We start from the raw sequence: 24,619 nt of genomic DNA on the forward strand, positions 1-24,619 counted from the left end.
ACATATATAGTAACTGCAGGTTGCTCTGGATAAAACAGTCAGCTAAATGACTAATTATTACTGGGTGGATGTTTTTTGTTGTATGTGAGCCCCAAACCCTCAAGATAATTGTCTATAATAATGTGAAGTTTTTTTAATCAAACTGAATTGAAAAGGCGTTGTAAAGGCATTTATGCCTTCATGTAGGGAAATAAAATGTACAGAAAACATAACTGAAATAGCAAACGCAATAAAATATGACAAATGCAAGTTTTTGAGACTTTTTTTATGGTGTTTGGTCTAAATTTTCTGAAGCAGAAGTTGACTAAAACCCTGTCGCTGTCCCTGACAACGTATAAAGTCCATATCGATTAAAGGTGAGACTACTACTACTACAATATTACAGTAAATCAGTATTTTGAAAGAAATGTTGCACAAACATTGTCACCCAGCCTCGGCTCCTATTGGCCGAGCGGTGCACCACGTGGTCGGGCAGTCACGCGCTTTCCAGGAACCCGTCAGGAAGAAGAAAAACAAAACAAACCCGAGAGAGCTGTAACAGCGTGTGGACTCCATTGAAAAGGGGTCCTTATTATCTCCAACTGGGGAACCAACACGAAGCGAGACGAATGCGCGGGCGCCCTAAAAGTGAGTAAGCCCGTCATTGGACCGTTTTGGGGGGACTTTGCTGAGCAGTGTGTCGTTGTTTTCGCCGCAGCGGAGGATTAGCTTTGAAGCTAACGGCAGGTTGTTGTTGTGTTATCGGGCTTCAGCTGGGATGAGGAAGGGGGCGGACGGAGGCCATACTGACTGACTGTGAGCTGCGGGTGAAAAGGAAGCAAGACTCGTTAGTTCCGCATTAAAGTACACAGTTTTTGGTGGATATTAACACGGTTAACGTGTCGCTCGGTGTGCGTTGCAGTTTGTCGAGCTCGTGCAGGAAGTGTTAACGTTACTCCAGCTAACGCTTAATGTGATACGTTTTCGGTCACTGTCAAATGTCACTCAAAGCTAACCCTGTCCAAAAATAACGCCCCTCTGATTTTGTTGAACGTGTCTTTGTACATTTAATTGGTAATTCACTTGTAGAAGTGGGGTTATGCGTAGGGTCAGGATTGCAAAACGCTGCACTTATATAAGAAGATTGGTTGTACTTTTTAACTATCAAAATCATACTGCGCCTTTTGCACTACACTTGCAGACCTTTAACGTGTCATTTAGATGTCCAGTAGAGCATTATTAAATTGTACATAACTGTGTTTGTGGTTGGAGAAGCATGTGAGCACAGAGTCTAACGCGGACTTTATGGCAGGCAGTTTGAGCTCTCTGTAGGTACACGCCCCCCAACACACAGCACATCCACGGCTGCTGGAGAAAAGGCACGAAACATCCAGAAATTTCCATGTGCTTTAAGGTAAATAATGCACCCGAATCAGACTTGTGTTTCCACCGAGAACATATCTTAAGTAACGATTTCTTTCGTCGATCGATTAGTTTGGATGTTAGTCTATACAACCCGCTTTATAGTATAAGTTAGTAACCGACTAGGACAGATAAACGTTTGAATTGGTGCTTCTTCTTAACTACTAACAAATGTTACGGGCAGAAGCATAATCTTGTGCTGTGTTCTGGTTTTGCGGGAGATTCTACTTTAAATATCTTTTAAATATAGCTATCTAGGCCACGGGCATGTGGGCCTCCAACTTGTTTATCTTCTGCCTCAACCTACTTTGAAACGGGCTGTGTATTATAGAGCTGCTCAGGAGATTGACAGTCGTGCGGACCCATTCAGGCACGCCTGGAGGCGGGACATCATCTCCTCTCGACCAATAGGGAACACGGATTACGTGGGTGTTGGCACACCAGGCTAGATTGTAGTATTGTTTTGCTTTGCTGAGGATCTGTGATGAGTGCAGAGACTGTGAGATACAGGTGACATTTATGGCTTTATTCATGTTTTTTATAGGCCATTTGTAATCTATACCTACCTGTTAGAAGCTGCTGCTGCTGATGTGGTGATGGAAATGTTTGAGCGGTCAGACTGTGCTCCTCCATAACAAGTGAATCCATCACAAAGAGATGCAGGGATGTAACTTTCAATGTTTTTTTTTTTTTTATGGAAGATTGAGTTAAAATACTTGCAATTTCTACAGTTGAACACCTTTTATGTCGTGTATGTGTTTTTCTACTAGCATTGTGGTTGTTTATGTAAGGTTTTGGTCAAATGACAAAGCTCAATGTGCTTTCATCAGCAGATGCAGTGTCTGTACTAGAGCTTGTCGTCCATTCCTGTCGCTTTGTAACAACAAGAGGGATAAAGGAAAACATTTGTATACCATAATAAAATGTGCTGGTACAATGCATATGACAAGTCAGCACATCCGTCATATATCTTATTTTAAATCTCTTTTCACAAGTATTTTATTTGTCTTTATCGTTATCATAATTAATTTGCAATCATGGGCTTGTGTGATTACAGGATCCCAAACTTTTTTCTGTCATGTGGAAAAAATGTACACTGGTAACATTACTGAGAGATAGTAAAAGGAGCCCTGTTGAATCTTATTGAAACATGATTGTATGAAAGCCAAATGCGAGCACTCCCAGAACATAATTATCATACACACTTAACGTGTAAGGTAAACTGTGCAAACCTTTTTACACACAAGGTTCTCCTACTCTATTGACTGTGAACTTGAGATCATGATAATCTTCTTCAGACTTGACTGCTTGCTGAGCATCACCAGTGAGGTTTTTCTTGTACTTTAACTTTACATGTTGTTTTCTGTTTGAGTAAATCTTTTAAGATGAATCTTGATATTAGCCTTTCCAACAATTTACCTTGTTCACAGCAGACATTTTGACTTGTCATACCAGGAAAAGTGCAAGATCGAGCTAATATCATTAATGATGGCTCTGTTCTAGAAATGCATTGCAATGCATCAGTTAACAATGGTATTAGTCACACCTGTGTTTTACAAATCCAAATGTCTGCTGTGAATGGGTCTGTTCAACTTCAGTTTACCTCCACCTTTCGCTGGCATTACGGTTCATTTTATTAGGTACACCTTGCTAGTACCGGGGTTGGACCCTTTTGCCTACAGAACTGCATTAAATCTTTGTTGCACAGATTCAACAAGCTGCTGAGAGTATTGCTCAGAGATGTTGGTCCATGTTGACTTGATAGCATCACGTATGTGCTGCACATAAGGGCTGAATGATTTTGAAAAAATATCTTATTGCGATTATTTTGACTGATATTGCAATGGCGATATGATTTCCGACATTCGAGGGAATGATAATTTTTACTGAATAATTCTCATTTTCATTGAAAATGATATGTAAATGATTATAGTGTGATTTTCACAAGGATCTATGCCAAACAAATATATTTTCTTAAGTCTGTAGAATATGATGTGTAGGCCAGGACATCTCTGCAGCACGACAATATTTATTTTAAAATGGTATTTTGACACGCATTTTGCCTTTAATGAATATTGCACCTCATTTGAAAATAACAGTAGGTCATATTGCGATTGAACCGTTGATACAAGGCATGATCCATGCTTTCATGTTGTTTACGCCAAATTCTGACTAGGGCTGGGCAATATGGCCAAAAATGTTATCATGATAAAAACATTTCATACCACTCGATATTGATTATCAGTAAATCATTATTTCTTTTTTAAAGGCTGATTTTCACTCCTGAGTGAAAATTGAAGAAACCAGATGGTTAACTGTGTGGTTAAACTTTTATTTACGGTCAGAACGTGGTAAACTTGATGCCAAACAGTGGATCACTTCACAAATCTGAGGTAGAACATTCAAAACAATTATGATAAATTCTTTTTTCAATAAATATGACGAATAAATAGTTTTCAGTCCCTTTTCCTCAACAAAATAAATATATTAATAGAAAAATTAAGTGCTAATTTGTTCATGATTCTAATTAATTCAATCAATTATTTATTGACGATATATTGAAGATATTGTTATTGAGGAAAATTATATTGCGATAATTATCATTATTGTTTTATTGCCCAGCCCTAATTCTGACCCTACCATCTGAATGTCGCAGCTGAAATCGAGACTCATCAGACCAGGCAACATTTTTCCAATCATCTATTGTCCAATTTTGGTGAGCCTGTGTGATTGTAGTCTCAGTTTCCTGTTCTTAGCTGACAGGAGAGGCACCCGGTGTGGTCTTCTGCTGCTGTAACCCATCTACTTCAAGGTTCGACATGTTGTGCATTCAGAGATGCTCTTTTTCATACATCAGTGTATGGAGTGGTAATTTGAGTTACTGTTGTCTTTCTATCAGCTCTGCCCATTCTGCTTTGACCTCTGCCATCAACAAGGTTTCTGCCCTAAGAACTGCCGCACACTGGATATTTTCTCCATTCTCTGTAAATGATATGATAATGATCACAATTAGTTTTTTGGAGGCTGAGATTCCAAATATACTGTTGGCCTTTATGAAAGTATGTGTGTACATATTTATCTGCATAGACTTGTGTCATTGGCTGTGTCTGAAATCACCCACTACTCACTATATAGTCGACTATATAGTGAGCTCGCCATTTTGTAGTGCTGTCCGAATGTATAGTGATAATTATTATTATACCCTATATAGTCCACTCAATGTATCCAACGGCAATGACGTAATTAACGGCACCGAAATAACGATCGGAGTAGCGTCCGAAAGTGTTGTTTTATTCATGCGAGTGAGTCCTCTACATACAGCTCCCTACACAGGTGGTAAGGAGTAGTGAATGAGTGGGGATTTCGGACACAACCATTGTACGTGCTTTGATGTTGGTAAAGTTGTTGCTTTTTACAGTCTCTACAATAAATATAATTTTTACATTATTTGTATAACACATTTCATGCAAAGATGTAGCCCAACAAAACAAGATTAGAATAACAATAGGTAAAAATATCAACAATAAATAGCAAAGGCAATACAAAAAACAAACAAAGCAAACCGAAACAGTCTGATAACACATTAAAATAAAAAATAAAAATGTTTTAAAAGGGAATGATACCAGCAAAGTCAACTTTAATTATTGTTACATTATTATTGATGCTCGGTCCAGCGTGGCACTTTCCTCTGTTGTGCATTACATAATACATTGTCCCAACCTTTTGCACAGTTGGCAGTTAGTGAGTGTCTATGTTCTGTTCGTCCGTTGCCACACTGTACACAAACATTTAGGACTTGTGGATTAATGAACCTTCTTGATGTTTGCAGAGATTCGCCCATATGTCCTTTTTTAGTAAACAGGCTGGCATCTCCTGCTTGTTATCAATGTAGGGATCAGGGACTTCACTGGTGTCAGTAGGTAACTCAAATAAGACACTGCTGATTGGCCTACTTGGATCACGTCCAATGTTGTGGGGCGGAGAATGTGAGCTGTTTGCATGATAGTGAAGCCATGAGTTGAGCGCAGCACAGGAGAACGGTGTTTCAGAGAATGTGTCTTTATTAAGATATGTATTTTGACATCCTGCTGATCATTACTTTTATATTTATTTATTTCTGTTTTGTGGAAATGACAGTTTGGTAGATCCCAAGTAATTTCTCAACTAAAATTGTCTATCCTATGCACTTGTTCTGAGACGTAAACATCAGCTGCAATAAGTCTATCCTATTGAACAACTTCTGTCTTCATCATTCATCGTTTATCTATCTTTGTAGAGAACTTTGCTTTATGTATCTGGATTTTCTGTTTGTCGTAGACTTAAAAAGGACAAAAGAAGACCTTTTAAAGTAGGCTTGGAGAAGATCTGAAATTTTGAACCCTGACATAAGACCACAGGTTACACTGTTGTGACCCAAAACCAAGCCAAATCCCAAAGTACAAGGGCTAAAAGAAAACATCTAATGTTGGGAGGTTTTCATCGGTGACCAACGTCTGAGAGAGAAATTCAGCTCCAGTCTTTCGAGGCCTGTCAGGCTCCGTCATAAATATCCGGCTCTACATCACAGCCTGTGTCAGCTACTGAGCAGTGAGTTGGATTATATTAAATTCTGCTACTGGGAAATATTCAGTGCAGCTGTGCCGTGAGAGGTGAGGAGCGCTGTGACTCATTTTCTGCATGTTTGTAAGATCCCTGCTTGTAATCGCATGCTTTCTGTTTCCCTGTGGGATAGCAGAAAGTCTGGATTAATGCTAGTGATATTGTTGTGCCCAGGACTTGTATTTCTTTTTTCTGCTTCTGCTACAAGTGAAACCAGACACATCTGCCCAGGAAGGAAGTACACATCGAGATATGATAATGATCACAATTTGTATTTCAGAGGCTGAGCTTCCAAATATGCTGTTGGTCATTAAGAAAGTGTGTTTGTGCATAGACACGAGTGTTTGCATGGGCTTTGGTGTTTGTGAAGGTGTTGCTTTTACCATTGCTATTGAACTAGTACTGTGTACTGATGTGTGCCACTTCCTGTGTCAGAGTGTGTATAGACAGAGACAGAGCTCAGGGGTGATAAGTTCACTTGAGTCTGTCAGCACGCAGTGAGAGGAAGTGATGTTGTCCACCGCTCGCCTCAGAGATGTGGGATTGGTTTACGATCGCAAGTCAGCTGTTCGCTGCGGGGGTCATGTCTCTAAGCAGATTCTCATTTATTTGCTATGCAAAAGCAGCGAAGGGACCAACGATCAGTGCATGTGTTGCGGTCGGTAGGTGGTGCCGGAAAGTGAGAGAACAATGAATAAGAAGAGAAAGAAACAAGTGCAAGCGGAGGATGAAGGGCATAAATAAAAATTTTAAGTTAAGGATAAGCTTCATGTTCGCTTGACTCACAACAAGTGAGATGCTCTCTGAACGAAGGTGGGGAGATACTTGGGCTTCGGAAAAGTGGGTGCTTTCCAAACACGTGATTTGGGGGGGGGGCAGGGATTGGAGTGCACCACAGATTTCTCAGAAGCTTATTCTCACCACAACTTCCGGCCGCTCCTGGGTAAACAGAGCTGCTTTGGGCTCTTCACTAATGGACTTACTGGTTCGGTATGTTGATTGGGCAAAATGACAATGAAGAGCATCGTGCAAGCCATTTAAGTACGGACAGATATTTAAACCTTACTTCATTACCAGACGCCCCCATCTCTGCCTTTGCATTAGGAACAATACTAATAAAACTCTTTTCTTACTTCATTTTAGAGCTGAAAGAATTAGTCGATTAAGCAATTAGTCAATCTTCTGAATATTAGTCAACAACTATTTTGATAATCCATTCAACTTTAAAGTAATTCCCTTAGTGACTTCATCATAATTGTGAATATTTTCTGCTTTTCTCTGTTTTATATAATTGTAAACTGAATATCTATGGCCGGTCTGCAAGACTCATCCGACCTTCTCCAAACCCGGACTGAACACATGGTTGCAAAAAATTATATTCCTCAATTATCACAATAGATAAAGTGATTTTACTAACCTATAAAAGTCTGTTGCTCTTCATAACTTGTCCAACTAGGGCTGACGGATTGTTGGTTTCGGAAATTTACAGAAATGGTTGGATGTAGCTCTCCCTAATCTGATGTCGACCATCTGACAAGCAGTTCTGAGGGAGTATCCTGGCAGCTCAACATGCCTCAGTGCAGGTTAGCTGTGCAGCATAGTGATAGACCCCGGTAAAATGTGAGCCAGCTTCATGACACCTGAAAACCTTTAACCAACCCAAAGATTGCTGGCTAACCCACTAATCTTGCTGCATGATACGGGCTCCAGAACACCATAGTATATTTTAGGGCTTTAGTCTGTGAAAGCTGAATTGAACAAGAGGGACAGAGGAGGAAAGAAGAGATTACAATGTCCCAGTGCTGTGTTGACATTAGATCCAGCTCTAGAGATGGAGACAGAAGGACTAGCCTCCCATCCAGCAGTTATCAGTAAACAGAGGAAGACCTGGAGGCAACAGTCCTGCATTTTTAGAAGCACTGGGACTGTGTTTCCCATGATGTGTTCCTTTAAAGACACAGACATATTTATGTGTCAAACAAAGGTATGGGTTTATAGTTTAGAAAAACTGGTACTTGAAGAAAGGGATGTTTTAAAAAAATAAAAATAAAGGGGAATTCTGCTTAATTTCAGTTTCATTCACACTATAATAAAAAAAAGTGACCAGTTAGCATCTGAAATCCGTAGGCGATGTAGCAAATTATATTCATTCCCTATTTCAATGAAGAGGGGGCGGTGATGAATTGTCTTTTTTGACCTGTGAACCTCTTCAGTGTTTGCCCAGTTTAAGGGAAGGTGGAAAATATTGACCGTATATGCTTGTTTATGCAGTGAGGTAATACAAGCAGCAGAGGAAGGGTGATGCTGCATGGCTGGCAGTCAGTGGAAGGACATTGATAATAAATGAGATAAAGTTTTTGATGAAAAAGTTTAATTCCCAACTTATAAATGCTGTTGTGAGTCTGCTTCTACAGCTTATTTTTGCAACCATACCAACACCTTTTCCTCTCTGTGTGATGAACCTACGGAGAATTATTACCTGACTGCAGCTTCCGTCAGCTTCACAGAGTTTTATAGCGAGTTTCAACTGATTGTTTAGCACTCCGGCCCCAAAATGTATTGTTTTGATACACCCTCACTGCTCTCACAGCAGAGTTTTCAGCCGCAGCAGGTAGCTGTTTAAAAATCCACTGTACACACCTGCTCAGACACATTTAGTGACTAGCTGGAGAAGACAGTGAAGCATTTAGCAGCTAAAAAGACAGATATTTCCCTCAGGAGTTGTTAGAGACCAACAGCTTTACGAGTGTGAAAACTGCACATACTTTCTCCAGTTGTCCACAAACACGACTCCAAATGAATAATACTTGTGCTTTGTAACTGCTGAATGTGTAAATAAACAACTGTTTACTAACAAGTTCACCATTAAAATGTGATTATATGCTGTGTTCACAACTTGTTTCCACTGCCCCCAAGTTTAATAGTTGATTTCAGGGCTGGAACAAACCATTAGTTTCTATTTTTATCTATTAATCTGCCGATTATATTTATGTCTGAACCCCAAAGAAATTAATTGATCATCAAAATTGGTTGCAGTTAAAGGCAGGATGGGCAAGTTGCTTCTGAAACACTTTTTGTCATATCCTCTGCTTCGCTTCGACCCCGGGCCTGTCCCGGTTTGTGCTTGGCTCTGGGGTGCAGTCCTCATCAGAGACAATAATGCTGTCACCCTGGAAGCTCCAACATGCAAAACAACGTACATGTTATGAGTCTAACACGAAATACACGTTCGTGTAGTGTAACTGGTGGAAACGGGAAAATGTGTATCAGCCTGTTTTTAGCTTTGTCCAATGTTACCGCAGCTGTTAGCACAGCTACCTGTTGCTAACAGTTAGCTAGCCAGCTCGTTACTGAATCAAAGTCAGTCCTTTTAAACCTATCCAATAATAACACGCTGGCTTGATAGTGAGTACTAACAGCCGGGTTAGTTGTTTATTTTCATAATGATAAAGTTAGATGTTTTCTTACCCCTGATGTGAGCTGCTGCTCTCCGCTCGCTGTGCTCGTCCTCCTGCGGTTGCGGCATTGCGCGTTCACATGTTTTTGGGGGCGTGGCTTTGGAAGGAGCCCAGAAGGGAGGGGGTGGGAGTTTCTGTGTTGGATACTTTCAAAATCCAGCAGTTTCTGGCCAGTTTCTCAAACTTACCTACCCTGCCCTTAAAAAGTTAGTCGACTCATGGATTCAGCTGTAGTTGATTTCACAGTCCTTAATGTCATTTTTGCTTTTTTCTGTGTGCCATTTTATTAAATATTAAATAGCTATTAAATGTTCTTGATGTGTTTGTGAACCTGTTCATATCTCACAGTTCATCCTCCTGCAGTTTGCTGTGAGAGAAACAAACAAGCTTAGCAGCTGTGGTTAAAATGCACGTGCGCATTATTGGTGGGTTCTGTCTTTGTTTCCTCCTCTTTTGATGCTTCTACTTCTGCCCTCTGCACTCTCTGTTTCTACCACAGACCTGGTGAATACAGAGAACCCAACCGGACCACAATAGACCACACCAGATTGGGCCCAGTTACTGACCCCACCCCCCCACCCTCAGCCTTGAAGTCTGCATCCAGCAGCACTCTGCTGTCGTCTCCTTTAGAAGTCATTTATTGTGTTGATCAGACGCCGTCACACCACTGGGACTGGACAAGAGACCCAGAGGTTTCCCCCCGCTGGAGCAACTGTCTGGCAATGCCTCAGGTAAGAGACACACAGGGAGACAGGTTTCCTCCTACACAGGTGTGGCTGTTGAATCTGTATGGAATCAGACGAAATGTCTGAAACGGTATGAAAAACCATGATGTTGTTAACCCCAAACATACAAATGTGAATTTTTAACTTTATACCAGCAGGAATTAAAGTTTATATCTCAAAACTGATCTGACCGACTCAGCTTTTCAGTATCAAGAGATGTGAAACACACTTTCAGTGTTGAAAGAGACGAGTGACTGACGTTCGTTCAGTGTGTGACGTCTGTAGATGCTACATCCCAACAGCTGCTGGGGGCAGATGGGTCAACTGCGAATGAGTTAGTAAAGGACTATGTAAACTCTGGATCCTAATAAAAATATGTATCAAATGACAGAGAGTATTGTGTCCGAGCATAATTTTGGATTCACATGTTTTTAATCTCTGTGAATTAATAGAAGCACTACGCAATCGGCCTTTGGGTGAAAGATGATCTCGGCCCTCTTAAGTGTTTTTATGCCTCCATGCCGGCATCAGGCAGAGGAATTATGTGTTCTGTCTGGCTGGCCATCCCATTTTTGTGAATGTGATATGTCAGGAACGGCTTGAGGGAATTTCTTTAATTTTGACACAGATGATCACTTGGACTCTGGGATAAAATGATTAGATTTTGGTGGTCAAAGGTCACCGTGACCATAACTCGACCATATTTAACAGTTGGTCAGGCAGTAAGTTGGTGAGACTTTTGACTCAAAGGTCACTGTGACCTCAAAATGACCTTGACTTTTTGGTCATAATTCAAGAATTGATTTCACACAGATGTTTAATAGCAAACTACAGTGAGGTAATTTCTTACCCAAAAGGTAAAGGTCAACTTTTTGCCATTATTCAACACGAAAGGTTAACTTTTATAATGAATTGGTGCAACTCAAGATTTCACACGCATGTTGATTGGGGCGATACAGTGAGTAAACAATAACTAGTACAGTAGGAACTTTCCTCCATCTTGTTGATCTTGCCGTTCTGAATTTCGAGCTCCGTCTGGGTCACATGACTGCAAATAGTGTAATGTACTATGTATCTAAAAATGCCAGGAGGAAACAAAAGCACCAAATTGTGTGTAGTTGTACTCTATAAGAACCAATCTTTACATAGTCATCAAGTGCATGTGTACCTGTTTAGCCAATACATCTATTATAATCCTTCATTAATCAGTTAAACAATGTATATTCACAGGAATCATACATAAGTATCATCAGTATAGTGATAACTCACATTTAGCCAAAATATAGATTTTATGCCCTTACAACAATTCCTTTCCTGGATTTCTCTTTTGCTCCTGGTATATGACATTATCATTACGTCATATTATATATACTGCAGTGAGACTCTTACTCAGCAATATGTGGCGTCTTACATCAAGATATGCTGTTAGTTATGATTGCAGCTATTATATATATATATATAGCTGGGCCAACTCACTTACGCTTTCAGCTTCCTTGTCATATAATTTTAACAAATGTAATTGAACCCTTTCCCTTTGCCACTGTTGCTAAATCTTAAGATACTGTAGTGAACACGTGTGGTGTCCTGGAGGCTTGTATGGTGACATATACTACTGTATGTAACTGCTACATCTCCAGTTTGAAGTTGACTAGAAAACAGTGATCTGCTTCATTCATAGCTGACGTGCGCTGAGAGCACCTGTGCATTGAGCACCTAGATTGATAAATCAGTCAAGCCAATGTTAGATTTATCGCAGATATATTGTATTAGTGTTTATGTCGGCCAATATGTAACAAGAATCTGCTGTACAGAAATGCCAAACTAGATTTGAGGTAGAAAAAGTGACTTTTACAAAGATTGTCCACCAGAGAGCATTGACAGGTGCATTTTTCAACTGAAAATGTTTGCTAAGTATTTACCAAAGTCACAATTAATTTAAGAGATCTGTATCAAGATTATTTTTTTATGTTATATCTTTATATTTTGAAAAATTACAATTGGCTTATATATCGATTTCAGTATCAGTCGGGCTATATTACATACCTCAACCAGACATTATGAGGCTAGCGATTTGTCAGCTGCAAACATTTGCTGTAAAAACATAAGCAGAATTTACTATTGCTGTGTTACTCCTCTAATATAAATCTGCAGAAATAATGACACATTGTTTAGTAACTAAGAGAATCTTCTCCTAAGGAAACTAAGTGAGTAGAGAAATAACTGGAGACCATCTTGTGATGGGATCACACCAGCTGTGATGCCCGTTTACATGCTGACATTCCGACACATGAGTACTCCGAAGGCATTATCACATGAGTACTCGGGTCGTGCCACACCCATTTTTTGAACTCCTTCATTTTGGTCTCAACTACATAACTATAACGTTTTGTGACATCTGCATCTTGCACGGCTGTGGCGCTATCGTGTTGACAAATCGTACTTAGGAGGATCAGTGACATGTGAAAAAATGTATGACATGACATGTTAATGTCAGACTTCTGCATACATTACACAAATCTTCATGTATTATGTAATGTATAGTTACATTTTTGTTGTACTGTCCTGAGATATTGTTTACGAATGTCCCAAAGTTTTTGCATATTATATTATTTTGCGTATTATATGTGTATTTTTCACAACTTCTTTCTTTAATCCAACATGCTGCTTAACAAGATTAGTGGAGATACTGTGTTTGATAGTACATCATCTTATCTTCCCTCACCAAACTAGCCTTCTTTTCATTAATAACTGATTCACTCCTGTTTCCCAGATCCCATACCAGGTCTTGTTCTCTCTGTTTTGTTCTTCTACTCTGTTGTTTCTCACACACACACACACACACACACACACACACACACACACACACACACACACACACACACACACACACAAACAGGTTTACGCAGCTATCCTTTTCAGGACATTGCATTGAGCTCCATTCATTGTGGACAGCCTAACCCTAAGCCCTATTTCATTCTCCACATGAGGACTACTGGTCCTGACAAGGTAAGACAGACATAAAACCACCTGGCAAAGTACTCAAAACTACTTCTGTAGTAGTTCCTGCAACAGTAGGTGTCTCAGGATCACATTTTGACATGATGACACTCACACAGACTCACAAGGTGAAAACAATACATGTTGTCGCAGCTGGTAATGAATACAATACTGAGCTTGAGTGAGACAGAACAGGTAGGAAGGATGACAACAAAAGACAAAGGAATAAAGGTTTATTTGGTTTTGGTGACGATTACATTTTCTATTATTGTTGGTTCTCTGTTTTTTGTGTTGCAGCCCAGTGTGAGTGGGATGGAGCCTCCCTTTGGGGACGCCTTTCAGAACTACTCGTTTGCTGACCAGGCCCTGACCAGCACTGACCTGCTCGCCACCAGCTCTGACCCAGATTTCATGTACGAACTGGTGAGTGGCTACACACACACACACACACACACACACACACACACACACACACACACACACACACACATAATATCATATTATGACAAATTATTTAACCTAACAGTATAAAATTGTTGGCACAGTTAATGCTCACCCACACCTGTTTATGCAACGAGACATTTGTACAAACACCAAGGCCCTGCTACAGACAGGCATCAGACCTTGCTCACCATCCTTTTAGCCTCACTTCTTTTCAGATCAGTCGCAGCTGCTCACGCTGTGCTGTCACTGAGTTGCATCTGAACGAAGGACCCCAGTTTAAAGATCACCAGTCAAACTTCTATTTCCCTTTGCATCACAATATGCATCACATATAATAACCTTTTTATTGTGGTGGGATCATGAGTAAATAGGTATTTCAACTATTGTTACGTGCAAAATTGCTGTCAGGGTTTCCTCTAATTGGCTTTTGTAAAAAAAAATGCGTCTCATGCTTCACTGTAACTTCAAACATTAAAATTCTCAGTACTTTTGTAACATCAGAGGATGGAGGCTGGTTTGCTGATCGCTTTCAGTCATATCCAAGCAGTGTGAAGTTACTCCTGCTGGAGCTTCACATTAAAAAGCTCGAGCCATATCCTTTTATTTTGAAGCACCTGTAGGAAATGCAATTAGGATTTCACCGAAACAGGTCTACACAACAAGATATAGACATATTCTGAGCTATTTGGTCAGCAGATAATTTTCTAACATTGCAGCATGTAATATAGTCCAAGCAGAAACAGCCACAGTGAGATGCTAGATGAAGAACTCCAGACGACAGGCTCTTAATGTGGCTTGCGAGACTCATCTCACCTCCAACGCACCATCAAGGTAAACAGCATCTTTTACCATGACACGCTGTGCAGTGGAAAAACACAAGCACTGTGTCAGCGTGGCTTGAGTGGTCACTGTCGCTCACGGCTCAGCCCGGCACGAGTATCCCCGCCCGTATCGAAAAACAATATTAGATTACACACAGCACACAAGCTCCCAACAAAGACCAGAGTGAATTCTAATTCAAAGAACAGTAAGTGACACAATGATATTTAGTTTTTTGTGAATTTTTTAAATTTAATATTAAGTACAAAAACAAGAATTGCATGTAAAAATGTTTCACTCCTATCAGTATTTCCAATGTTTTTTTGATAAAACTACATAGCAGTGTTTTTTATTCATAGTAAAACTAGGTAAGTGAGTGAATGTGTATGAATTTAAATTCCATTGACAAACTGTAAGTAAACATTGGCATGCTGTCAGCTCAGCAGCACAGCGTGGCATTTAAAACAGAGAGGCCTGAGTCCAATTGTTTAGCAGCCTTGTGACATTTGTCAGGCTCACAGGCGAGGGAGGCAGCTTTAAACAGACAGCTCACCTGTCACCACTCCCCCTGTCAGCTGCAGGTGTCTACCTCAATTTACCGTCCGCTGTAGTCTAAACAATCATGATTCACTGCCGCACTCTCAATTTCTCACGCCATAGCAACACGTTAATGGGATGATGGCATATAGGAGGTCATCTTCTTCTGCCCCCAGTTAGTTTTCACTGTGCACAGATATTGGTTAGCTTAATGGCTTCTCTTTTACTCTTTGTTAAATAAAACATTATCTACCCTATGTCTCCTGTAAGAACACAGACAAATCTAATGTCAAACAGCAGACTTACACCACTAATGTGTTTGCTCCAATGTACTAGATCTCTAACAACAAGGAGTAAACTAACTAGAATTAAAAACGGGACATCTTCTAACCACCTGCTTCACTCACCTCCATGTTGTTCTCCTCTCTGCAGGACCGAGACATGACCCACCAGCAGAGCCCCTATAGGGACAGCATGGTTGGGGTCGGGGACGGAGGCAAGGAGATGGAGGGCTGTGATCAGCTCATGAACCTGGGCGAATGTGAGACGGTCTGTAGCGGCTCAGCGTTCGAACAGTGGGACTCCTACTGGGAAGACCTCACCAGGTACTGGATTATTTATTCATGTGCTTTAGCTTATTTTAGATCAAGTTAGAAAAAAACAGCAAGTAAACAAGACATGAAAACATACTAATGGATTTAAGGAAATGCAAAAAGTATACCGTGTTTCACCTCTCCTTAACCTTTCTAAAGTTGAAGGTGGCTTACATTGCTAAGAATTGTGCATAACAGTACCTAAGAACGGATTGTGCAGTAACTACAGGAGGGCGCTTTTAGTTTGTAGATGATTTTGCATAAAACAGACAGGTTGTATCTAGCCACTAGTGTTGTAGTCAAGACCACCCAAATGAAGACCAAATAAAGACCAAGACCAGAGTTTATCGAGACTGAGGCAAGACCAAGACTTTTAGGGTCTGAGACCAAGTCGAGACCAAGACCCTCAACACTCCTTTTCCATGTTTACCATTGCTGTGAGGGGTGACAGTCGTTACAGAGAACAACACATTTTTAATTAGGGTTATTGGTTGCATTTGAAGCAATAAGTTTTACATCCAATCAAAGATAGGATGTTAACAAATAAATCAGACAATGAAAAAGCAATTTATTGATATTGCCAAAGTTATGGCCTTGACTGGTCTTGAAATAAAATCCGGAGTCCTCAATGCGGTTGAGTCCAAGATGAGACCAAGACCATCAAATAGTGGACTTAAGACCGGTCTCGAGACCAAGACCAGTCTCGAGTACTACAACACTACTAGCCAGTTGTGAAGCTTGTAACATAAAATAGCATCTTTTGTTTTAAGAGTTTCTAACAGACTTTTAATTTTTAAATGCGTGTTTTTGTGGGAACCAATCAGCTTCGGGCTGAGAGCCACAGACACAGATGGGATTTGGTGACAAATGAGATATAGAATAATACCGACATCATCCTTTAAAATAAAATGCAAGACATCCGCTGAGTGAACTGGGTTCTTTGCAGAACAACAACTTGTTAAATGTTGCTGTCCTAGTTGACAAGACATTTGAAATATGTTCCATACCAGAAAAAATGCAAGAGCCAAATCCATAGCCAGCATATTTTTGCTGGTGTGCTGTTAAAAAGTTATACCATTACACCCCTAGCTGATTATTGCGCTTCACCAACATATTTATTGTTGATTAATCTGTCAACTGTTTGCAGGCAAATCTTTTTAGTCTGAAAAATGCCCATTGCAAATTCCCAGAAGTCAAGATTGTGTCTATTTGTTTTTCCCTACCGACAGTCAAAAGCCCAATAAGTATGAATTAATAATGATATAAAACAAAGCAAATCTGAGCTGAAACGTGCAAATGTTTGGCATTTTTGCTTGATAAAATGTTTAATTGATTATCAGAATTGTGCTAATCATTTCAGGATTAGCTGAAGTCAATAAAGAGGATTCTGGTGTAGAAGCGGTTGTACTCCCTCCGTCATGTGGGCTCAGGACGTCTGATTTTTACTGTAAGCAGATGAGAAGTCAGTCTGTGAACGTTATGAGATGGGACAGGTGCCTAAAGGTTTAATAGCAGCTGAGTTTACCATCATTGAGGCATGTCATCACGGTCTGGCCCAGACGGGCTAGATGATTTGAAGCAGGTAGTGGTTTTGCTTGAAGGCAGGGAGTGGTTTAAGAGGGCCAGTAAACAACAAAGCAACTGGCTACCGCAGTCTCCAGAGATTGCAGGTGATGCTCCATCTGTCCTGCAGCTATCCTGACGCTTTGCTGCCAAAATAGTTTGAGTACTCTCTCCTCTGATGTTGAGTGTCGGCTGACAGACAACAAGTCTAAAGGCTGTTCATTCTGAGGTGGAGTAGTGCTGGCTGTTGCAGGATTGTGAAAATCTGCTGCTGTGGGGTTGATTGAGGTCATGTTCAAGCAGACTGAGGAAAGTGCTTTATCTTTTGGTTAGTAAGTGAGTCATTCTTTTACAACCTTGACTGTCCAGATTAGTCCCACGCTGCTGTTTGGTAGCTCTGATGTTTTGTGGAGTGTGTTTCTGGGTCAGCAGAAGTCATATTGTATTTGTGTGTCCTTGAGGTACCTTTGCTCCTTACTGTGGTTTAACCAAACAGTTGTTTTTCTTCATCTGGCAAGCCTTCCTGTCATAAAGAGATTAAAGCCGTGTCTGTGTGGGTGTCAAAACTGTAACTACCAGATGAAGTACTAAGACAGCCTCGGAGCCCCCTGTTTGCTTCTTGGATCCGTTTGTGTGTTGTGGTGTGAAGAGGTTTGACTGTGATTCTACATCATGAACATACAAGTGGAGGCTGAAAAGAGGAAATGAACAAAATTGCTGTCACACACACATACACACACACGGGGATAGTGTGTGTTGTCAGCTAGCTACTGCTAACAGCTAACATGGCGAATGCACTACAGTGATGTTAAACATTCACTGTTTGCGGCTAGTTTTTATTTAGATTATTTCCAGTATACATTAATGTTTTGAATTCTTTGTCCATTAATCGATTATTTGTTTAGTCCATATTATATCAGAAAATACTAAAAGAATAAGTTCCCGGTCTAAGGTGACATTTTCACATGTCTTGTTTTGTCCAAATATATTCACATTACATCTCCAATGAAGACAGGATTCTGTGTGTGTGTGTGTGTGTGTGTGTGTGTGTGTGTGTGTGTGTGTGTGTGTGTAGTTTGATCATGTCGAGAACCGTTCATCCAATCGACCTCACACGTGGTGGGTTTGTTGCTGCGGACCCCAGGGAGTGCAGCATTGCATTTGGTGTAATTTGGGCACACGACACGTTAAGAATGAATAAACTTGAATAACCTACAGTACGGCGTGAGACGCTCCACTCTGCAACAGCGAGAGTGGGGTATGCTCGTGGGGGCAGGGCTTATGCTCTGCTGTGGTAGTTAATTCTTGAAACGGAGTTATTGTCATCACGCAGGTTTGATATACGCTAGAAACAAATGTGTTGAAACGGAGTTGTAATAGTTTTATGAAGTTCTAAGGAAGCGCTCAATATCTAGCATCCTCTCCGCCATTATCGTGTTGCTGTAGGGCTGGGCGCTATAACCAAATTGTCCTTATGATAAAAATGTTCATATCATCCGGTATCGATAATTATCATGATAAATGTCAAAACCTTATTTCTTATAAGTTTAAAGGCTGACTTTTGCTCCTGAGTGAGAAAGTTTATGTGAAACCAGATGGTTAATTGTGGTTTTAAACTATTCTTTACAGTCAGAACAAACACTTGATGCCAAACAGTGGATCACTTCACAAATCTGAGGTAGAACTTTTTTTCAGCAAACATATGAGTAAAATTAAGTAAAATCTTTTTTCAGTACATTTTCCTCAACAAAATAAATATCTTAATAGAAAAATTAAGTGCTAATTCAATCGTCAGTCAAAAGAATTCAACCAAATTTTTTTTAACATTTGTTAAATTGTTATTGAGGAAAATTATATTATTGTTTTATTGCTCAGTCTTAGCTGTAGGTGAAACCAATGTGAGACGCACATTTTGAACAAGCACTGCACTGCAGGGAGGCGTCACGTTGGTGCCTGTGAATGGCCACTGCACTAGTTGATATAGAAAAGCAGCACATCCTCATTATTTTTAGGATAAAATTCTTTACAGATTACATATCTGTCCATGGACTAATCATTTAATCATCTAATGCAGCTCTGTTTGCACCCATTGTGTTTTGTTTTTTTGTGAATTTCAAAGATGCAAAAGAAAATAGGGGAGAAAAATGTTCATTTGCATCAACATGTGCTCATCACATCCTCTCTTTATTGATTTTCTATCTTTAACAATGAGGCAGCTCTGGACCAATTAAACGTTAGATAAACTGTATTGTAAAATGTAATGATTATGATAGTTTCACATATATTCAATTATGGTTGGAAAGTTGCACGAAAGGGGCTTATATTTGGTCAAAGGGCCTTGTGGTTTTCTCCTTTAGGGGCAAGCAGGAATGCTAGTTACTAGCAAAGACTGGGCATTTAGCCTAGTCTACTCAAAACAGTTTGGACCAGAACACCAAAATGATAAATTACAATGTTTTGACAACTGGCTGAGAAACTACAAACGGAGCCAACTTTAGTGGCGCAGTTTTATTTGAGCCATTTGTGTGTGTGTACATACCATGGGTTTCAGCAAAGTAGAATACTGATCATAGTAGGAAGGGATTTCAGATCTTCTCTGAGACTGCAGCGAGAGGTTCTCCTGTTTTCTGGTCAGTCTTCTCCAATAGTCTGCATTTGCTAGGGATAATTTAGTTATTATAGTCTACCTAAACCTAGTCTAATCTTATTTCCAACATTTAATACATTTTGGTTACTTTTAACAATCAGAACGTTCTCTGATCACGATCTGATCATTTTGAATATCACTTTTGATATTTTGGCTTATTCCAGCATTTCTTACTATATTGTGTTTGTTATGTTATGATGCATTGTAGTTTTAACATGAATTGAAATATATATCTCTATAGATTCACTTTTTGTAATAAACATTTGTAAACTTCAGTCAAGCCTATAGTGATTTTTGATTCTTGTATTTGCGCAAGGAAAAATGCTACCACAACACCTCATTCATATATATTGTACAAATTCATATTCAGACAAAAACAGGATACAATTACATGTTAAAAGTTATATATGATGACAAGGCAACGAAAGCTTTCCCTGTTGATAGAGCTGCATGTCTCTGTGTTTGACAGATACACACGGCTGACCAGCTGTGACATCTGGGGCACTAAAGAGGTGGATTTCCTAGGATTGGATGACTTCTCTAGTCCCTACCAGGACGAGGAAGTAATTGGTCAAACCCCGACACTGGCTCAACTCAACAGCGAGGATTCGCAGCCTGTGTGTGAGGCGTTCTACCCCCCTGCGGACCTGACCCTGCCTGCCCTCCAGCCTCAGCCGTCTCAGCTTCCCTGTCACAGTAAGAGGCCCCTGGTCCCTGGTCATGGATCAGGCGCCAGCTCTGCATGGCCCTCCCCGAGCTCCACATCCTCTTCCCGTCCTTCCCGCAGCCTTCTCCCAGACTTTCCCGAAGGCTCCCAAAAAGCCACCAGACCTGTCCCCTCCAGCACTGAGACTATGGCCAAGACCCAGACCCACCTCAGTCTCACCCAGGACCATGGCCAAGCTCAAACCAAGCCCCAGGGGCGAGGAGCCAAGATGGCAGCCCCAACTTCTCACGGCCTTGACTTTGTGAGGAAGGCTAAAGTCCGTGTGAGCGTTGTGCCTAAAACTGAGCCTGAGGAGCCACCCCGGACGGATTTTGAGAGGCCAGATCCCCCTCTTCCTCTCTCCCAGCCCAAAGACGAGAAGGCCTCGACTTCAGCGTGCGCCATCTTGGGGGGACCAGATGGTGGTGCAGTCAGTGGCTCTGGCGGCCTGATGAGCTTTGAGAGGAGGGCAGAGGTGGCAGTGAAGATTGAGATGCCTGATGGCTGGTCTGCCACCCTGCCTCAACTGGTTGAGGCGAGCCAGGCCCTGGAGGGCAGCACCTCCGTGCTTGTCAGCGCTGGCGGCGTTCCAGTTGTCGAGGGCACGGAGAAGACAAAGGAGGAGGAACACAACTACTCTCTGTTCCTGAGCCGCAAGCTGGCCGGCAGAGCCCACTCCCTGCTGGAGGAGGACGAGGAGGAGGAAGACGAGGAAGAGGCAGAAGAAGAGGAGGAAGGAGATGGGCTGGAGCTAGATGATGAAGACCACGATGAGGGTTTCGGCAGCGAGCACGAGCTGTCTGAGAATGAGGAGGAGGAGGATGAGGAGGAGGATGAAGACTACGAAGCAGACAAGGACGACGACATGAGTGACGCCTTCTCTGAGCCAGGTAACAACCTGTCCTCTTCCTGCTTCTGGTTAACACGATCAGTGGCTTGTCCTTCTTTAAATCATTTGTTACTTATTTTAGTACCTGTCTGCATTTTCACCTTAATTTTCCTTTTCTGATTTCCTCCCTTTTCCCCTCTCGCATTCTCTTCCACCTCCACCAGGCTGTGACATGGAGCTGATGGAGGACATTAAAGGCCTGACAGCAGGAGTCTCCAGTCGGAAGAGAGGCAAGCGCCGTTACTTCTGGGAGTACAGCGAGCAGCTCACCCCCTCCAAACAGGAACGGATGCTTAAGCCGTCTGAGTGGGATCGACACACGCTGCCTAGCAACTTGTACCAGAAGAACGGGCCTCTCCATGGTAAACATACCTACAGATATGTGTATATGTGTGTGTGTGTGTGTGTGTGTGTGTGTATGTATGTATGTATGTATGTATATATATATAGCAAAACATCAACACAAGCTGGCAGTGTAGGATAAACGCCTTGCTTTAAGACTTACTAAGTCGCTAAGTCACTAGATGCTTAGTCAAAAGCTTTAGGAGTATCTTCAAAGGAAATACTTTATTTGATACAAAATTAAATAATCTGTTTATTAATTATTTTATTTTTGATGTTTAATTTCACTGCCTGGATCAGGTCATAAAATGCATCATGTCTGTTTGTAGAGTCTGTTGTACAAGTGCTTTTATAGAGTCTTTTATAAGGACTGTGGCGGTTTTCCACAACAGCAGGTGTGCACAGCATGTTGCAGTGATACTACATTTTAAATGATCACATTGAAAATGTTAAATAAAGGAAAGGAGGATGTCTCATTTCTCACATGAGAGGCACAGACCTGCACCTTTTAAACAACACTGGAAATGAAAAGCACAAGCAGCAAGGCATTTCTCTTGCATTCATATTTGTATATATTTAATTTTGAAAAATAATTTATTAAATTAGTTTGAGTATGTAGAGAGTGGCTCATATTGCATTGTGTTCATTTAGTAACAGTTTTCAAAATGGAAAAAGCACTTCAAGCTTGTGGCATTTGAGAATTCTGTCACAACGAAGGGGATGCGGCCCAATACACAGTGATTCATTTCTTCATTTCTGAACTCAGACCTGTTTTAGATCCACTGCAGGTGTCATCAGCTTTGACTGAACAGACAATTACAGTTCAACAATCTGTTTGCTGTTGAAAACAATGAGAGAATGTCTAAATGCTAAGAATTTACATTACATGGATAAATTCTAATGGATTCTCCCACTCTATGTGCCTGAGCTCTTCAAAATTAAGAGAGGAAAAGACAAAGAGTTTTGGCTGCTCGAAGTTTCAAGTGAAAGGATTAATGATTGTGATTAATTTACTGTTCAGATCAGAGATTATTTCACATAAATCCAATAATGTTAACTTTATACACAATAAAAAAACAGTTCAAAAAGAACCTAGAATTGGCTGGTTGTTTTTTATTCCAATGTGAAGCGACAATTGTTTATATTGAATGCTAACTTTTGGCAGCGCCTGTGCTACACTCCTTATTGAGTTGCAGATGATCAGATCATTTCCTACACACACACACAATCCTGAATTTGATGTGAGAGTTCTCTATAATGGCTTTTTTTTGTTGTTGGTTGTCATGAAGGAAAATATATGCTGAAAAAGTCTCGCCGCACCGACGTGGAAGACCTGACTCCCAATCCACGCAAGCTGCTGCAGATCGGCACCGAGCTCCGCAAACTGAACAAGGTGATCAGTGACTTGACCCCCGTCAGTGAGCTACCGCTCACCGCGCGACCACGGTCCCGCAAGGAGAAGAACAAGCTGGCATCCAGGTACAACATGCACATGTATTCAGTGCGAACACACGCTGAGCCTTCACACTATATGAATTTTTAAAAGGTTTAGAACATGAGTGTCGTTCAGAGTGTAGTTCTAATCAAGACATCGTTTTTTCAGAGCAGCATTACTTATTTCCCAGTCCCTATTTGGTCTCTCCTGCTATGCATTACTAAACTCATCTGGTGTTATTGCAGAGCTTGTCGTTTAAAAAAGAAGGCACAGTATGAAGCAAACAAGGTGAAGCTTTGGGGATTGAGCACAGAGTACGGTACGTTGCTTATGACACCACATACGTTACAGTTTTTACACCAAGTTCATCAACCTCTGTATAATTATGATGATCATTATTGCATTTGGCTATTTAATCTATATCTATGTTGCCATATTTAGAATTAACCTTCTGATCATTGAAAATTACTCTCACCAACAAGTGACATATGTTTTTGTTATTTTTGTTCAAATCGCCAATGATTACATTTTGAATCAGTCTTTTGTATTTATGCTTATAAGCGTGTAATGTTTTTGTGCTTAATGCTTGTTTGTGCGTCCTCCTGTAGACCGGCTGTTGTTTGTGATCAACACCATCAAGGAGGAGATCGTGGCCCGTGTGGAGGACTCTTCTCCACGTCCAACCAACATGAATGACACTCTGGAGCATCTCATCCAGGAAACACTTGGTGAGAATTGAAGATGGAGTGATTTAAACCTGACTGGTCAGCAAAAACAGACAGTACATGTAAAACATGATTAAAAATGTACTTGAAATTACATTTAATTGAAATGACTAGTAATTGTATCTTAACTAAGTTGTTTGTAACTCATTCCTGTCTCTGCAAACATCCAACAGTTATTACTGACCATTGTCTAGTTCAAATTGACTTCAGCTTAGCATCAAGGAAAGGATTTGAAATTCAAACACTGGAAGGTTAAAGGCTCTTCATTTGAAGATGATCAAATAATACAATATATACACATCTTAATGAAGGCAAACAGGGACTCCATAGCCATTTTTTTGACTGTGTGGGAAACTTTAAAATGTTTTCTTAGAGGAGAGTTCATTAAAATATGTAGTTTATAGAAAAGAAGTGAAAAGAATACATGTGAGAAAGAAATATATGTTTATTCATGAAACTAAGATTTATAAATGTTGATATCATTCACAATAACATTAACAATAATCTAAATATAAATGATCTAAATTAATAAATACATTTAATCGCCCAGACTACAAAAGCAGATAACAAGAAATAATAAAGCTAGCATTAAGACAGTAAATCACTCGATAACTGTCAATGCAGAGAAGATAAACTCTTCCTTTGCGTCATATCATGAACACTTATTAAAATCAGAAAATAACACAAATGCAATTAATGACTTTTTCAAGCATGTCCAAGTGCCTGTTAATCTGAAAAA

General features: G+C 40.4%; 1 protein-coding gene across 4 annotated transcripts in view; it reads left to right on the forward strand.

The window, feature by feature from the left end:
* The first annotated feature begins 471 nt into the window (after positions 1-471).
* The window catches only part of crebrf (creb3 regulatory factor), a 33,973-nt gene continuing 9,825 nt past the window's right edge, over positions 472-24,619 (forward strand). The window contains exons 1-10 of one of the 4 annotated variants that reach the window (XM_038709586.1): positions 472-627; positions 9,958-10,189; positions 13,080-13,189; positions 13,478-13,603; positions 15,413-15,585; positions 20,253-21,379; positions 21,543-21,740; positions 23,010-23,199; positions 23,401-23,474; positions 23,764-23,883. In XM_038709586.1, the coding sequence (XP_038565514.1) occupies positions 13,166-13,189; positions 13,478-13,603; positions 15,413-15,585; positions 20,253-21,379; positions 21,543-21,740; positions 23,010-23,199; positions 23,401-23,474; positions 23,764-23,883 (2,032 nt within the window). In that variant the 5' untranslated portion in view covers positions 472-627; positions 9,958-10,189; positions 13,080-13,165. Of the gene's footprint in view, positions 628-704; positions 1,394-9,957; positions 10,190-13,079; positions 13,190-13,477; positions 13,604-15,412; positions 15,586-20,252; positions 21,380-21,542; positions 21,741-23,009; positions 23,200-23,400; positions 23,475-23,763; positions 23,884-24,619 lie in introns of those variants that run through there. The other 3 variants (XM_038709584.1, XM_038709585.1, XM_038709588.1) reach the window with 3 other exon arrangements.

The sequence above is a fragment of the Micropterus salmoides genome, unplaced genomic scaffold, assembly GCF_014851395.1.
Source record: "Micropterus salmoides isolate LMB-PRFRI ecotype aquatic unplaced genomic scaffold, ASM1485139v1 Ms_hic_scaffold_9, whole genome shotgun sequence".
Classification (NCBI taxonomy): Eukaryota; Metazoa; Chordata; class Actinopteri; order Centrarchiformes; family Centrarchidae; genus Micropterus; species Micropterus salmoides.